Source organism: Saccostrea echinata, unplaced genomic scaffold (genome assembly GCF_033153115.1).
Source record: "Saccostrea echinata isolate AGI-Se365-2 ecotype Australia unplaced genomic scaffold, CSIRO_AGI_Sech_v1 ptg000010l, whole genome shotgun sequence".
In the NCBI taxonomy this organism is placed as follows: domain Eukaryota; kingdom Metazoa; phylum Mollusca; class Bivalvia; order Ostreida; family Ostreidae; genus Saccostrea; species Saccostrea echinata.
In genome coordinates, this window is record NW_026889759.1 from 3,604,888 (window position 1) to 3,622,794 (window position 17,907).

The 17,907-nt window shown below is 32.8% G+C and overlaps 1 protein-coding gene across 1 annotated transcript; it reads right to left on the minus strand.

Annotated features, from left to right (window-relative positions):
- Positions 1-8,455: 8,455 nt before the first annotated feature.
- On the minus strand, positions 8,456-13,477 carry LOC133184489 (kin of IRRE-like protein 1). Its single transcript, XM_061319577.1, has 6 exons — positions 13,398-13,477; positions 11,585-11,709; positions 11,141-11,312; positions 9,688-9,867; positions 9,375-9,500; positions 8,456-8,487 (listed from the first exon to the last, which is right to left on the minus strand). The coding sequence occupies exons 1-6, from the start codon at positions 13,441-13,443 to the stop codon at positions 8,456-8,458; spliced, it is 681 nt and encodes a 226-aa protein (XP_061175561.1). The 5' UTR covers positions 13,444-13,477.
- Positions 13,478-17,907: the final 4,430 nt, after the last annotated feature.

A 17,907-nucleotide genomic window follows, 5' to 3' on the forward strand; every position in this document is an offset into this window, starting at 1 on the left:
GCCTTTTGGAAAGGCGTAATAACGCCTTTTAAAAAGGCGTAATTACGCCTTTTTTCGCGTTATAACGCCTTTTCACGTTATTACGCCTTTATTTGCGTTACTACGCCTTTTTCCGCGTTATTACGTCTTTTTTCGCGTTATAACGCCTTTTGATCTTTTTTTTTACCGTAGTTTGATCCTAATAGGTTTTCGTAATGAGTAGTCAGATTGTCCCCAACGGAAGCCCATTTAGGACTTATTAAAAAATATTTTTGAATTCGTTATAATGAATTCAACAAATTTGTTATAACGAATTTAATTCGTTATAACAGTTTCTTTGAATTCGTTATAACGAATTTAATCTGTTATAACAAATTTGTTGAATTCATTATAACGAATTCAAAAATTGGTTATAACGAATTAAATTCGTTTAAACAGATTCTAAAATTTGCTATAACAAATTAAATTTGTTTAAACGAATTCTAAAATTTGTTATAACAAATTAAATTCGTTTGAACGAATTCTAAAATTTGTTACAACGAATTAAATCCGTTTAATCAAATTCAACAATCAGGACCTGTAGAAAAATATATATGAATTCGATATAACGATTTGTCGAATTCGTTCTAACAAATTTAATTCGTTATAACAAATTAAAGAATTCATTTTAACGAATTAAATTCGTTATAACAAGTTTTAGAAATCGTTATAACGAATTTAATTCGTTATAACAAATTTGACAATTCGTTATATCGAATTCAAAAATATTTTTGATAGGTCCTAAATGGGCTTCCGTAGTCCCCAGTGTGACAAATATCCACTTACTTTAGTCTGATTTATAAGAAAGAAATATATATGCAAGTCCAGTAAAAAATTTATTATTTGTTCTATTAATAAAAATCATCAATCTCTTTTTTGAAAAAAAATTATAAGCTTGCAATATATATATATATATATATATATATATATATATATATATATACAGTGCCCACTGTCCAATCCGACAACTGTGCAATCCGGCACACTGGGCTTTCCGACGTAATATTTTATTCCCAAAAATTTCTTTATAATTTAAATAGAATAAAACACTGTATATTCCGACCACTGCACATTCCGAATTCCGGCGATTTTTTGTCAACAGAAGTAGATAATTACTTTATGATTTACCCTGAGTAATCCGACATAATTACACTGATGTACCGTAATTAGCCGCTGGCCAGGTACATGTAACATGAATGTCACGTTTGGTCACAAGATTGGTCTACTTAGAGAGTAGTTAATTACATGTACGAGTTCAAAAGTGTTTAAATGAACAGTTTTTGAACTAAAAATTAGGCAATTATTTCTCTTTGATGTTATATATACGTACGTCCCTGTTGTTATCAATTTTATTCTCGCATTGAAAAAAAATAGCATCCACGCGACAGAAAATAAAAAGAGTACATGGTGTTTAGATCGCCTTTACGTTACAGAATAAATAAGATTTTTAGCTTGAAATTTAAATCAAATATGCAGTCAGGGTCCTTCGTAAAGCCATGTTATGAAAAAAAAATGAGTTCGGCGAACTACTGTGTAACATGTATACAATACACAATTTGAAAGGCAGCATCTTGTCTTATAGAAAACGTTTCATTTCCGGGTTAATATACACTGAATCAGGCGAGGCTGTGTACATAAAAGATTCGCCGAAAGCAAAAAATAACGCTTTCAGTTGCCCTTTAATTTTAAAATATTACGTCTGTTTGATTAAAATTCAATCGCACAGTTTTAGAGTTACGTCCCGTTTGTATGAAAAGTCGCGTGACGGTATTAATAGCACAGTCTATGTTGAGAAATAAACAATGGCGAAAATCTGTAGAAAAAAACAATACCACTGTGTAGAGAAGGTAGATGAAATATTTACTTTTATATCGACTGTCAGTAAGTAAAAATTAAATTGCAACATCTCGAAATCTCGAAGCGATCGGCAGTTCCATGTTTTGTCCATTAAAAAAAAGAAAAACATCGTATATTACTGCAGAGTTTACTAATGCTATATCACAAACGCTGTTTCTCAAAGAAATGCTAATCAGATATATTTAATACAGCGAAGAAACACACAATTATGCAAACACTTTGACAATTAAATACAAGTGTACTCTTAACCTAATGAAAAATGATTTTTTTTTATTTTGTATGAACTCGCCTGACACTAATCATAACGCTCAGAAATATTCAACACTGAGTAATCCGACACACTGCCTAAGCCGACATTGTTTTTATTTCCCGCAGCATGTCGGATAAGACAGGTTTCACTGTATATATATATATATAATCACATTATAATGAGCAAAGTACTAATAATTAATGACAGCCACCCTGTGACGGTACATATTGTCGTTTTGTACATATTGTCGTCGGCGACAATATGTACCTACCCTCACTGCACATATTGTCGTTCACTGATACATATTGTCGCCGGCTGAAAAGTTACACATGTACATATTGTCGCTGGCGACATTATGTGCCTCACCCTCACTGTACAAATTGTCGCCCCACAGATATTGTTGCTTAAACAGTTTTTTTGTTGCCTTTTGGTAGTTTTGTGAATGCAATTAGTGTGTGAATCACACTGACGTGTCTCGTATGCTATTTCCTGCAGCATGATTGTGACGGTACATTTTGTCGTCCTGTTCATATTGTCGCCGGCGACAACGTGTACTACCCTCACTGCGCAATTTCAATTGTCGTCAAACAGAACATGTCGCAAGACAATGCACGGCAATGCTCCATATAAATATGACTAATCATTGCTTTACTGTTTTTAAGAAAATAATTTTTAAAGAATTTTCTCATATATTCCTATGTAAAACTTTGATCGCCCATTGTGGAACCCACCCTAGGCCCGGTTTGATTTAAAGATACGTGAGACTGCGCTACCTGAGGATGCTTCCATATAGACATCACTAATCACGGGCTTACTGCTGTTTCTCAGTGGTGGATCCAGAAATTACAAAATGGTGCCTATACTTGGCACTCAGGGACGTGGAGCAGTGTGGAAATCTAAATATTGTATGAAAAACTTTGATCACCTTCCCCCGATGGACATGATCTGAATAAAACTGAATCTACACTTCATAATGATGCTTTCACATAAATTTCAACTTTTCTGACACAGTGGTTCTTGAGAAGAATTTTAAAAGATGTCATTAAATTATCACTAATACTTATTTATTTATCTTGAAAGAGGGCTTGGCTCTTCATTTGAACAAACTCGAACCCCCCTTATTCACGGATGCTTTGTGGCAAGATTGGTTGAAATTGACCCCGTAGTTCTTGAGAAGAAGCTGAAATTGTAAAAAGGTTACAGACAGAGGGTCAGTCAGACGAAATATGATCAGAAAACTCACTTGAATTTCCAGTTCAGGTGATCTAAAAGTATCAACCCCAACACCAATTATATCGGCACATGACTGTATATGAGAATAACGCAAAAAAAAAAAGATTTCCAAATAATCATTATTACTGAACAAAAAAACTAATGCATATATTCAATCTCCAAGTATATAGTACAAGAATCTTTGACATATCATGGTGAAGTACATCAATCCTGGACACAATTTTCTGACCAAAAAGTTTTCTCTCTACAATATCTCTTTCCTTTCTCAAGAAAATATTCGTCAAAGCAATATATCGACGACAATATATGCCGACCTTGACTGTACATATTGTCGCCGACGACAATATGTGCTGGTGCTTGACTGTACATTTTGTCGTCCATTATGCAGAAGGAAAATAAGGCTCGTCTCGGTACATATTGTCGCCGGCGACAATATGTACCAATGGAGGACAATATGTGCCGTGAGGGTAGGTACATATTGTCGCCGACGACAATATGTACAAAACGACAATATGTACCGTCACACACCCCCACCCCCCAATGATTTCAATGTTCGATTCATAAATAGGCCTATATGTAGTCCAAGACTGTTCGTTAATACATACAAGGAAACAACATTATGAAAGTTACACTGTCTGTGGAAACTGTAAATGATTGATGTTTGTCACCATGTGGTAAACATCCGCCACATAGACGTGAACCTCCCCATTCTTGACCCCCCCCCTCCACCCTTCCATCTCCCGCCAAAAAATATATAGAGGATATTTGTAGTTGGATGTGGAATTTATTTCACGAGTTGGACAGAATTTTTTGATATTTTCAAGAGTGCGAAGCACGAGTGATAATATCAAAAAAAAAAAATCCTGTCTCACGAGTGAAATTACAAAACATTGAATTTTCTGTTTATTACATTTTCTTTGATTTTTCCCTTTGCCTCTGTCTTTTCTTAACACAGTGTCATAGGCTGTGGCGTCATAGTTGAGCAGTTGAGATGCCATATCTTAGCAGTTGTGAGATTGAAAACATTGTAACATGGACTTAGCAACATATATGGGAAGAAATTGGCAGTTTTAGTCTCTATCAAGATGGTTTATTACTTTCTCTATCTTATTACAGGCCAGAAAATATTTTTTTTCTTACTTTGATATCCTTTCACCTGTAACAAAATAAAATTTTGGTATCCTTTCACATTTCAAATCACAGTATTTCACGGTTGAAAATATCATAAAAATTGTTACAGAGTGAATCAGGACAGAATATCAAATAAAATATCAATATCAGCAGATCAGATTTAACGTCTTATTACAGTACATAAAATGATGTAATATCATCTTTTGATATCTTTAAAATATCATTATACTTAAGCTTGTAATAGTTACAATGTTAAAAAGGGGGGGGGGGGGGTCAACCACGTAAAATATTCGACGAGCAAAAAGAGAGAGAGAGAGATTTGATAATCCAACTACGAGTATTTTGGGATATATTTACTCAAGATCAAAAAAGCTGGAACAGAGACACAAAGATAATCTTGGTCCTCCTCCCTTTTAAAAGTGATGGTGGGGCAGCTGCCCCCCCCCCCCTCCGGCGACTACTACACCTGATCTAACTGTTGATGATTCCCAAAGACCCCCCCTCCCCTTCAAAATATTTCTGAATCTCAAAATGATATGTGTATCACATTATAATCGCACATGATAGCATATACGTGGTACTATCCCGAGTGAAATGACGTTTCTTAACCCCCAACCCACCCACCCCCCACCCCCCTGCGAAATTCAATAACAATATTTTCTCACTTTCCCAATATATATATTTATATCGATATAACTATATATTCATTTTCACACATCGACATTACTATATCGATATGACTAAATCTCTTGCTTTGAGCAATATTTTCAAATCAATATTTTTATAGCAATAACAATCAATCAAATAAAGGATGGTATCTTTAATTGTGTTAAAACACCTAGATACAATTCAAAATATGTATATAAATAAGGAGTTATAACACTTCATATGTTGATAAGACCATAACAAATAAGACAATATACATGTTGTAACAGAACAAGTGAAGATGCCTACATGTTTACGTAAAAATCAGTGTTTTTGGTTGTCCATCTCCAAACAGTATTTCAGTATATCGGAATGAAGTATTAACATTTTCAGACTATCATTTAAGTATTACACTTTGATAAGGCGCATGTTGTTGCTCTAAACAATAACAGGACACACAGGTTTAAAAAAAATTGCATTCCACAAAAAATGTTCTTATCTCACACACTTGAAGATTCCATACTATTTTAGCTGTCTCTTTAAAAAAAACCACACAATATATGTACCTTTTTAATTTCCTTTTTCCTATAATTGAAATGTTTTGATTGGCTTAATTTTTCTTAAGTTGTTCTTTTGATGTATTAGAGAGTGATTGAATTAAATTCAGCTCTTTTGTAATTTTGTACATCTAGACATAAGGGTTTCCATCTTATAGACATTCTTGAATAAGAGAGAACTTATTAATCCTGAAAAATGAGGCATTGAAGCACGGCGTTTCATGATTAAGTGGTATTTAATTCAATTTTTTTTTTCTTTTTAGAGGAAATTTTCTTTATCACCAAATGAAGAATTAGTAATGATAGGTTAAATAATTTCCATTTCTTATTTTGTCTCTAAAATTAATTTTTTATTAGTGTACGGATATTTTATAAAAGCTTCAGATGCTGCAATCTAACGATTTTTAGTCTTTCAATTTGTAGATTGATTATGTTCGTCTCTTCTTTTGTAATATTTATAATCCGGAAGTACAAAAATAGCCTTCATTAAACGTAAACTTCAGATAACATTATGATTCTGTTGTCGGAGCATAAATATCATCTGTATGAAAAACAGTAATTATAGATCCGAAAATTAAATGTTGCACTAATTATCATCTTGAAATCATCCTTCATCAAGCTAAACTTTCAATAAATCATCGGTTGATAATTCGTATCAATATATTGTCAATTTAAGCAGAATAAGAAAATATATTGATTTCTCAAAATGAAGAATGTAAGCTTTTGAAAATTATATGTTTTTTTAAGGTTCATCTTCCCTTTGCTCATTCATTTAAAATCTTTCCTTAAAGCATATGATTATCCAAAAAATTATTATTAAAATGCACATTTTTTACGATTCTTGCAGGGCAAAATTAGACAAAAATGGCCTGTTCACAGTTTTGTAAAGAATAAGAGTCATTTATAACAGTTAGAGTTATCTCTCTTATCGGAATATCATTGAACCTTAAAGATAAGAGGATGAATGTTATAAATATATTTTTGTAATGTTTTGATAAAGACTGCAACCGATGGTGTGTCAGTAATTGGAGATGTTATGGGGTACTAAATAGTGTTAATTATATCAAAATCATTAATTTAGCTACTTAGTTCATCCGTGGGGTGTTTATTGCCTTGTCCTTGAAAACACCAAAATCCATACATCATAATTATATATGGCAAAGTGACTTTCAGGTTAACCACCTCGTTGTCTTTAATCTATTATTTTCTTATTGGCATCAGAGTACTTATCATTCGGAAAAACCATCTGTGGCAATGTACATGTATTGCCAATTTAAAATTAAACAATAAAAACAATTGTTACCTTTATTTTTTTTTAATAATGAAGAGACATTTAACCACACTGTAGCATTGCTGGTTTTTTAGAATAATCCCTCAGTAACGAAAAAGGTGAAGATAACCCAAGAACAGTGTTCGATTTCAAAAAAATCTAGAAATAATACAAATCTGTGAACAGGGCATAAACACGGATCCTCAAAATTTCCAGAGGTGGGATCAGGTGCCTAGGAGGAGTAAGCATCCCTGTTGACCGGTCACATCCGCCGAGATCCCTATGTATTGATCAGGTAGCCGGAACATCCCGTAGTCAAATTATGTATAAAACAAAGGTTAAACAATTGGTATGAAACACATCAGCCAAAATATGACGCAATGGTGGGTTATATTTGTTATTATAAAAAAACCGATAAAAAAGAATTATGTATCTTATACATAGTGTAGTCTATTTGTGTACCAAGTTATATTGAAATCGGACAAAAACTGTAGGAGGAGTAATTATTTAAAGACAAACAGACAGACGGACACCTTACTGTCGCATATGCCCAAAACAGATCAAAAGTAATACAATATATCCTTTTTAATGTAAAACTAGTCTACGTACTTTAAAACAACTTATCCCAATTTGAACAAGTCATAAAATATCTTATAACTATAAACAAATAAGTGTCATGTCAGTTATACAAAAAAGTTTTAAAATGATTTTTATTGAATATTTTGCACATTGCTGGGAAGAAACAGCACGACACTTCAATATAATAAGATGCATGTCTGTGACATATTATAAAATGTCTCCATGTTACATAAATAAGCAGTCTAGAAACTGACACTAGAAAGAACAACCTGTCAACTTGTACATAAAAAAAATATGTACATAAAGTGACATTCAAATATGACAAAAGAATACAAAAATAAGTACAGTGTGGTCCATTTTTTAACATAACGCTAATTAATTTTCATATATATTAGATTTAAGGAAATCTTCAAGTATCTTTCTTGAGAGAGCTCCACATAACTAACCAGAAAAACTTCGTTTTCATTTCTATAGAGTTAAATACGAAGTTTTGAATTAAAAATAATAAGAATAAAGAACGTTTAATGTTTATTATAATTATGTTGATGACGTCATATTGGTTTATTTCATTATACGTGCTTGGCTCTCTAGATATAATGAAATTTTCTATATATGATACATCACAACTTCAATGAATAACACAATAGCGAATAAATTGTTATTATTATTACAGTTGAATAAATATCACTGCTAGGACGACCTGATGCACCTGGAACATAAAATTATAACAGTTATTGCTATACTGAACATAACGACAGTACATTTGCTTTACCACTAAAGTTTTAAATTAATATACCCAGAATGAAAAAGCTATACATGTATGATATCTGTGTTATTTGCTTTTACTCTTCATAACAGTTTCCTAGCTGGGATTTTTAAACAGAGGCTATATTTCATCAAATAATGATATAGTGTCTATAACTTCATGTTTTCTTTGGACTGAGAAACTAACAAAAAAGGGGACAGAGTAAATCAAAATCTTCTCTACATCTGCTTTTATACATGTTCTCTACGGTTAAATTCTGTATCCGTCACCTAATATCTAATTCTAAGCATTATTCTTTTTCTGCATTTGAACAATTTCTGATTGTTTTAGTCTTTATATTTCATCATCAGATTCTTTTTCTACCTACTGATCACCTACTTAAAGGGTTTTTATCTCGTATCTATTTTTTTAAACGAAACACTGTTATATTCTTGAAACATATAATTATCGTTTAGTTATGAAATAACTTTGAAAACAGTTATAACTAGGCGATAAAATGCCTGTAATATAGTGTTCTCGAAGTAAAAATCTCCACTAATTAGATAGGGGTCACGTGCTACTGAAACGTCATAGGTGTCAATGGTCAATTACAACTCGTAAAGCTTATCGTTTTGTTCTGTTCTCTTTTAATCTCATTTTCTGCTTTATACAAAATTATGATAAAATGCAAAATCAAAATGTGCCTGCTTCAATGAAAGTTTTTCTTTCATACATTATAAGCCCTAGCGGAATAAACACTTTCTTTTTTTAAAGATGGACTCAAGCCATTGTAAGCAAATAGGAATAATTTCTTTTTAACTTCTTTCAGGAAATTCAAAGCTTAAACATGTCTTTCGCCTTAAAATCTTTGTTTTTAAGTACATGTACATGAAAATATTTTTGTAATAATTCATATCCTGTTGAATAAGACATTTACACATAACATTTCGATTCTTTATGCGGAAGTTTGCTTGTGGTTAGATCTAAAAATTGTTAAATGAATGATATGTCACTGCAGTTTGTTTTTACATAATAACATTTAGGGATGGGTTGGTGTGTTTTTTTCAAAACAGCAAAATATAGACTGACCAATTAATGGTGGAAATAGGAATTCACTCCTCACACTAGGGTTATCTGGCAGGTCTGCAATACAAACGTAAGGTACGTCCTCAGAGGAAACCTGCCCAATTAAAGTACTGGAAGAGTCCCCATAACCTGCATTAAAATAATCTACCGAATTGCAACACTCCATTAAGATAACTGAATGAAATATGTCTTTTACTAAAAGGAAAATGGATAATAATGGCATTTTAACAGACATAAACAGAGACACATTGATATCTTAGACTTTCATTAGTAAGATAATGACAAATGATACGAATAGCAAATGTATAAACATTACCATTTTCCCGCGTCGTTTTGTCATTGTTCACTGAGGCGTGGGTGACTTCGTGGGCTCCACGGAACCAACGTAACGTCGCGGGAGGGCGGCTATTTATAGATATACACGTCAGATTTACAAAAGCGTTCCGCTGGAAAGGCACCGGTACGTCCCAGTGCACTGACATGTTTGACATCGGAACTGTAAAAAACAATCCATATACAGGAAATTTGAAGTTTCATTTTCGCTTTACAATAAGGTTTGAATTGTACTCAAACTAAATAACGTTGAAAGTTTTCAAAGGGAAATTTTCAAGTAAAAGTAAAGTGTTTTCTATTAAAGACAGCGTCAGGATCTTAGCTGAAGAATATTACAGCATGATTATTGTTCGTTGTCTTCACATTTCATCTCAAAGACCAGGGTCACCAGGCATGAATACGTTGAAATTCTCAACCAGTTATAAAATTGGCATTTTATTGCGTTTACTTTAAACTTTAATTAATAGATGTATGTTGTTGAACATGACCTATTCGTGTGTTATGATATCAGTTGAACAACATGGATATCTAATCACAAGTTATTATCTTACGATCCGTCTAAATCGTGTGAAAGATTTCGTCGATATATATATGGTATATAACATTGTTATCGTTGATTATGCATTCAATCCTCTGTAGATATTTCATGATCTTCATGTATGGGCAAATCATCAAATTCAAACAATAATTGTCAAGGGTATATGGTTTGAAGGCCTAAGACTTCTGATTTTGCTTAAAGAACACATGACTAGAGAATATCTTTGTCTTACTCAAGATCCGTTAGTATAGCGCCTTATTGTGTGGTTTGGAAGGACGGCTCGAGTTTTTAGTGGTGCCAGAAGATGCCTGCAGACTCATGGGTAATCGTCGTTATTGCAAATTAAGCCTCCAATAAAGTTTTACAAGACACAACTTTCCAATTATGTAAACATAAAACTATATATATGTGGGACTTTTGTCTTCGCCCATAATCCATTCAAAAAGAATTTACATTCTCTAATACAGGGTTACATAACATCTGAAACAAATCAATATCCAAGGTTTGAATAAAAAATCAGAGGCTTTGTAATGGTCATGTAATGTTGAAAAAATATAGAAGTAGCTTGCTTGAAAGATTGCTTTCAAAAGAACGAGGAAGATAGGAGTATTTCACAGAAATACGCACTTCGTTTTCTTTAAATGGTATAACTGTACACATATTTAGGATGTTTTAGATGTTATTGTCTGTAATTCAAAATGTTGGTAGGCTGCCACCCCTCCCCCTTTTTTCCTTATGATCTAATTAAACCAATAATGGCAATAAATGTTACGTTGTTCAATTATCTGTTACTGTAACTAATATTTTTCTTCCCTTTGGGATATGAGGATTTTACAACGTTGATGAGATTTAAGGAGTAATATGAAAATATACGATACATGCTATCTATTCCGCGCACCTGCTATCTGTAAAGCCACTGTAAGACGCTGTTCCCCTGTATCACACTCGTACATCCCTTCGTCTTGGAACCGAACTCTTTTGATGATTAAATTGTATTGATCCACCACTTCGTATTTCTCCTTGTGAGTCGTTTTGTTGTTTAATGTCAGTATATTCGATCCCAAGTCAATCTGATAAAAACAACAAATTGAAGTGAAATTCATGATTTTTTTTCAGGATCAATGTGTTCATGTTCAGTTTACGCCATTCTGACATGAAGCATATAGGATTTTGGTGTCCTCAAAACATTTTTTTTTCATCAAAAAATTCTATGATATAAACTGGATATTTTTCAAATTAAAATAATTTTTTTGCTATGCCATCTACTATAATTTATCAAGTTTAAATCATAATGACATTAGGTGTTTAATACTTTATACAAAATTTGATATGATACATGTACCTTTTTCCACAAAACAATGCTTCCCTCAGTTTGATACTGAATGGTACATAAGAGTGTGGCATCGTTTCCGAGTAACACAGTTGTGTTGGAAGAGAACTCACTAACAAGTGTTTCCAATGTGGGACCTATAATATGAAGACAGAAAGCATGCAGTGGAATTCAAAAACTTTAAACAATTTGAGCCTCTTGAAGCTGTGCTGGTCAGCGATATAAAGAGCCAGTTGAAGCCTTAATAAATCGTTAAAATGCCTCGTCCGTCTGTCTATTAGCTAGTTCTGTGTTTTGGTCCAATTTAAATAAAACTTAATACAAGTTACATTTTGTATCTTCTCGTTTCTTTTCTTTTTGTTTTGTTTTCGTATAGTTTCTTGTCTTTTTTGTTTCGTTTCATGTGATTTTAATAAACTTTGGCACACAGACTGTAAAATGGTCTGGCTTAATGTAAAGGAAACATCAAAGTTTTTAATGTAAAACTCAAAAAATGTACATATATTTCCAAGTGAAACTAACTATTATTGGTTCAAGTTAGTACACTTTCGAGCTCAAGATTTCTCTATTTTGAGATGTAATTAGTCATGGCGAATAATTGAGAAAACAAATAAATAGGGTAGATTATTTTCATCTCATCTATAAAAAAAATTATTCGGTTAATGAGTACTTCAATTGTTTGATTGATATAAAATGTTTTTGGGTTATCATTGACTCCAATTAGTCATTTTTGATAAAATTACGTAGGATCAAATTATGGGGTTTATTTCATTGATGTCTTTTTATTAATTTGCTGATATATAATATTTTGTCTCTTTTCCAGATAATTGGAAAATTCGGAAAACGAGTTAATTTACAACTTCTTGAATGACTCATTTAAGTCGTTTTGTCCTTATCTTAAAATGTTTCTTCCCTAACTCATTAGTTAATCTGTCTACGAGCTTCGATTTACAATATTCGTACTGAAAATAATTCGCATTTATGTCCCCGAAATCAGAAATTGTGAATACCCATGGGCCCCAGAAAGTGTGATAATATCCAGTTTAATGATATTTTGACTGAGAGATTTGCATAGAAATAATTATGTATCATATTTCAGTTTGTTCGATTCGGTTGTGTACAATGGTGTCTTCAGCAACTGTTGATGCAAAATGAATTATGCAAATTTAAAACATTTTGACAATTCAATATTTTTTTTAACGATAGAAAAATTTGACAAATATCTCTCATAAAAAGTTTTAACTGGTAGTATTAATTAAACAACTTTTTCTTCTACTTGAATCCTGAAACAAAATTTTGACAATTAATTTTTTAGAACTGGTAAAATGTTTCATGTTATGTCTCGATCTGAAATAACACCCTATACATGTAGTTTGTCTTGATGATATTATTTCTAATCATACTGTTTGCTGTCTTCTCTACTTCGATCGTTTTTATTTTTACATTTTTAAAAAAATAATTTAAACAAACTGTGAGGAACAACCCAGAAATCAAATGAACAAGCTTATTTTTCTTACAGATTTATTTCCATTAGTTTTTTTCTTAGAGCAGATTTCGTAAATTTAGCTTCAATTTCCCATTCCTGATCTCGAAAAAACTGGGAAGGAAGCACTGTTTTTGACTAAAGTATACAAGGTGTTCGAGTTTATACATGTCAATGTTCACATAAATAAATATTCACAAGTTCCATAATTTACTTTATAAAATACACTATTTTCCAACTATTACAAAAACTAATTAAAGGATGTACATGTATTTATGTTTTGCTTGAATTTTTAAGTGACCCCCTGAGCAAAAGCAAATCACAATTGAAAAGAGTACTAACCTACAAATAGCACAACTAAACACATCCAACATTCTGTCAGGCCCATGTCTGCCTAGTAAATATTCACCTATTTAATGTTCCTGTATATGTATAATATACATAAATTGACACACCTATTGGGGTACCTAATTTACACGATTATCCCTCCGCCTTCATTTTCTTCTGATTTCAATAATGCCAAAATTTACGCCAGACTAATTTTTCCTGTTCCTAGATAAATGAAGGTATTGTAATTAGATCTACAAAATACATATTTACTAACATTCCCCCCGTGGAATAAACAAACATAGTGGTGATAATCCTGGCTAATATCTTGACAATTTTCAAGATATTTATTTGATCAGGGATGTGTACACAAAATCGTTACAGCATGAGACATATGAAAGAAATCCAATATTGGTATGAGAAGAGAGCAGATCGAGCGTCGCCTTCCGTTTCTGTCTAGATTTAATTTTCCCTCCTTATAAATACAATATCACTTAAAAATTATTTGTACCATAGCACAGTATACTTGCCCCCCCCCCCTTCCCAATTGAAAAGGGGGTATATAGTGTATAGTATAATTACATACACTTTGCCATTATACTCATATGGGAGTGAGGGGATCATTATGTGAGCTCAGTGCTCACAGTACCTCTAGTTCACAGGTACTTGTGGACAGGAAATCCCCCCCCCCCCCATTTAACCCCGATGTTTGTTGGACATTTTTTTCACATAGTATATTTATTACACTTATTCATCATGTGATCCATAGGAAAATATTGTGAAAACCCCAAAATAATCGTTCCACACAAAAATACCCCACTATACATTATAAGAGAGACAAACCCCGGGGTTGAATATCGGGGGGGGGGGGGGGCTGTCCGCAAGTACCTGTGTTCTACTTTATATTATGGATTATTTTCAGTATAGGTAAAAAAAAAAGGGGCGCGATGCATAAAAAATATGTCAAAAAAAGGGATTCTTGCTGGGATATATATACCCATGAAAGCAAAATATATCCATAGACGATTAATAGAAAACCAGGAAACATTAATTATACCCACACTTTCAAAAGAAAGTTCTGGTCCCAGTACATTTTTGTTAACCCGGTCAGTCCGTTTTTTTCATACTATTTTCTTCCTCAAAATCCTTATATATTTTACGCAGTTGCCAAATCATCTTTTGAGTTATGATTGGTGTTGAGTTGCGCAATAAGGTTTCAGAGTTTTCATTTTCATCCGGAGTTCAACTGGGGGTTGAAAAACGACGGTTTTCAACAAACCTGGTTCCCAGGACACATTTTACATTTTTGGAATATGATTTGAGGTGTCCTGTAGATGTGCAATAAGTTTTGGGAATTGCATTTTCATCCTGGGACTCAACCGGCGTTAAAAAAAAACGTTTTATTACAAATTTCAGTTACAGGACAACACCAATCATATTCCAAAAAGATGAATTGGCTATTGCTTAAAACGTATTTGAGGGGTTCTGGGAACGAGGTTTTTGCTTGAAAACGTCGTTTTCTAACCTATAGTTGCATCCCATCGAGAAAATGAAAACTCTGAAACCTTATTGCTCATCTACCGGACACCGCCAATAATATTCCAAAAGAAAAATTGGCTACTGGCGTCTGCGTAAACTAGGAAGAAGATATTGTGACAGACGGACTGACGGATGGACAGGGATACCAATGTACCTGAATTTTCTTTAGAAACTGTGGGTAATGTATGACGTACATTTAGTGTAATTCAGAGGTTAGACAGACGCCTGGTTATAACTTTTTCCCATATCAGATTATTCCTAGGGTGACAAAGGATGAATGATAAGATGTAAGGAAATGACAAATCTTTGTCAAAGATTTGTTTGTTTAATCCTAACGTCTATGTTCAGTATACTTAATGAAAGTCTCAATTTCTTTTTCTTTGATTATAGAATGAGCTCGATATTGTTGCCAATGCCTGGAATTGCCACAGAATGATAAAACAACACACCAAAGGAAAACCATTTGTCTTGTGCAATCTCGCGGAACTTTGTGGTGCGGAAGACTTTTTGCAGGATGAAATGAAATGGATTTATGTTCCCAAAAGCCTAAAACTTGCTTTTGAAAGAGAATTTTTTTTTCCTTTTGTGCCATTAGTAATAAATAAGTTTAATTTTTTTTTTTTTTTTTTAATTTATTTATTTTCCTTTCTTTTTCATTGTGCAACCAACAGTTTTCACATGGATGATATATTCCTGTATGTGTCTAATTCAGTTTTACTTACTATTTTGGGGGTTATAGAAAGGTATATTTTAACTTTGACGTATGCGCGCCAATCTAGCGTTAATTCCGTTTATATGTCTGTACTTTTTTTGCACGCTATCTAGCGTCAATTCAGTTAATGTCTGCTGGTTTTGCATCGATGTTGATTTTTTTTAATGGTGTCTGGTGATTTTTATCTTAGGCGGTTTGTTTTGCATTTCAGTATACTTTTGCAAAATTAATTGTTCGTTGTGCGTTAGTTACGTCTTTCATGCCCTTTGCGCCGCCCATATATAATTCTTTTCTTTTATTTTTAAGTTATCAAGATTGCTTGGAACCACTTGTATGATGACAAAATATTTTTAAAACTTATACAATAAGTTTTCCCCTCAAAAATATTTAATTTGGGGGAGTCTTTTTATGCTTAAACTCCAATATGCCAACAAAGGAATTGACGCGGTTAATATAAGTAATATTCTTAATCACAAAAGGATCCAGTCGTATTCCACCATATTTCAAGTTGAAGACTACACATTGTATTTCCTACAAATATACATCGACTATTGCTTCCAAACTTTTTAATTACAAGAAAACTTTACAGAGCCTGGATATTGAGCATCTGATACATAATCCTCCTTCCTGTTCATGTTCTTTTTACCCTACAACTATAGTCCTGCTGGACACGTTATTACTGGTGATGTAAATATAGTTAATAATGAGGACCTTAGATGAACTAATTTTAAAAGGTCCTAAATATAGGAAACCCCGATCCTTTAACTGGCGACGTAATTTCATACATATTATGGATTCTGTAGAGGATTATGCCAGACTTTGGGTCAGACATGAAAAAGAAGACCTTGACACTTTGTCAGAATGGATTAAATGTATCAGATATATGTTAAAATCTCGCATTAAGCGATTGAGGGGCAGTATGAAAACCATCTATCCTTCTGTTTTCAGTAATTCAGAAGCGAAAAAAGAATTTGATAGATTACAAGATCAGTACGTACTGGTCCCTGCTGACAAAGCAGGTAACAACATTGTCTTTGTTTGTAAGGCTCATTATATAAATTGTATTTTAGAGGAACTGAGATTTAATTCTACAAGTGGTAATCCAACTTATACCCAAAGCTCCCTTTATAAGGAGGAAATTCTTCAAAATTATACGTCAGTTTTGAATATTTTTAATATTCCCAACAACCAAAATGAGTCTGAATTACCAAATCTATATTGGATTCCGAAACTTCATAAAAATTCTTACAAAGGAAGATACATAGCGGGTTCAAGTAAATGTTCTACCAAGCCTCTTTCTGTACTCCTCACTAAGATACAGTAGTTAAGGAGAAACTCCAAGAGTGCTGTGCAACAATATATTCAAGAAGTGGTGTAAATCAAATGTGGATACTAAAAAATTCCAAGGAACTTTTGGAACATTTGAAATCACAAAATTTTATCAAAATCAACAACATAAAAACTTACGACTTTTCAACTTTATATACAACTATTCCCCACGATAAATTAAAGTCTACACTTTCTGACATCGTTGATAGCTGCTTTTTCAATAAAAATGGAACTCGTAAATTTACTCACCTTGTCATTGGTCATTTACAAAATTATTTTGTTAAAAAGCACTCTGTTTGTACACACAAGTACTCTGAAGTTGACATTAAAAAGATGCTCGAGTTTCTGATTGACAATATCTATGTGGTTTTTGGAGACCAGGTCTTCCAACAATCTATTGGAATTCCCATGGGTACCAATTGCGCCCCGTTATTAGCAGACCTATTTTTGTATTCATATAAAGCAGAATTTGTTCAAAATCTTTTACGTGAAAAGAAGAAAACACTTGCTGTGGCTTTCAACTCGACATTTAGATTATCGACGACGTATTGTCAATTAACAATGGTTATTTCCATTCTTATGTCGACACGATATATCCCGGTAAGCTTGAAATAAAAGATGCCACAGAGTCTGACACATCTGTTTCATATTTGGATATTTTATTAGAAAAAGACTTTAATGGTAATCTAACAACAAAGCTTTATGATAAACGTGATGACTTATGAAACAATATACCCTTAAATTATCACCTGCATACGGGGTTTATATCTCTCAGTTGATTCGATACGCCAGAGCATGCTCTACGTATGAACAATTTCTAAAACGAGGTAAATTATTGACAAACAAGTTGATGAAACAAGAATATCGACAGTCTCGTTTAAAGTCATCATTTCGTAAGTTCTATTGTCGATACAATGACCTTGTCAGCAAATACAATCTATCATT

Excerpts from the sequence above, each read along its gene's own strand:
- LOC133184489 (XM_061319577.1), bottom strand. The coding sequence starts at position 13,443 with ATGGGCCTGACAGAATGTTGGATGTGTTTAGTTGTGCTATTTGTAG. Across the intron at positions 9,501-9,687 it reads CAAAACGACGCGGGAAAATG|GTTATGGGGACTCTTCCAGT; the intron begins GTAATGTTTATA and ends ATTTTAATGCAG. Across the intron at positions 8,488-9,374 it reads CCTATTTCCACCATTAATTG|TTTCTCAGTCCAAAGAAAAC; the intron begins GTCAGTCTATAT and ends CTTTTTTGTTAG.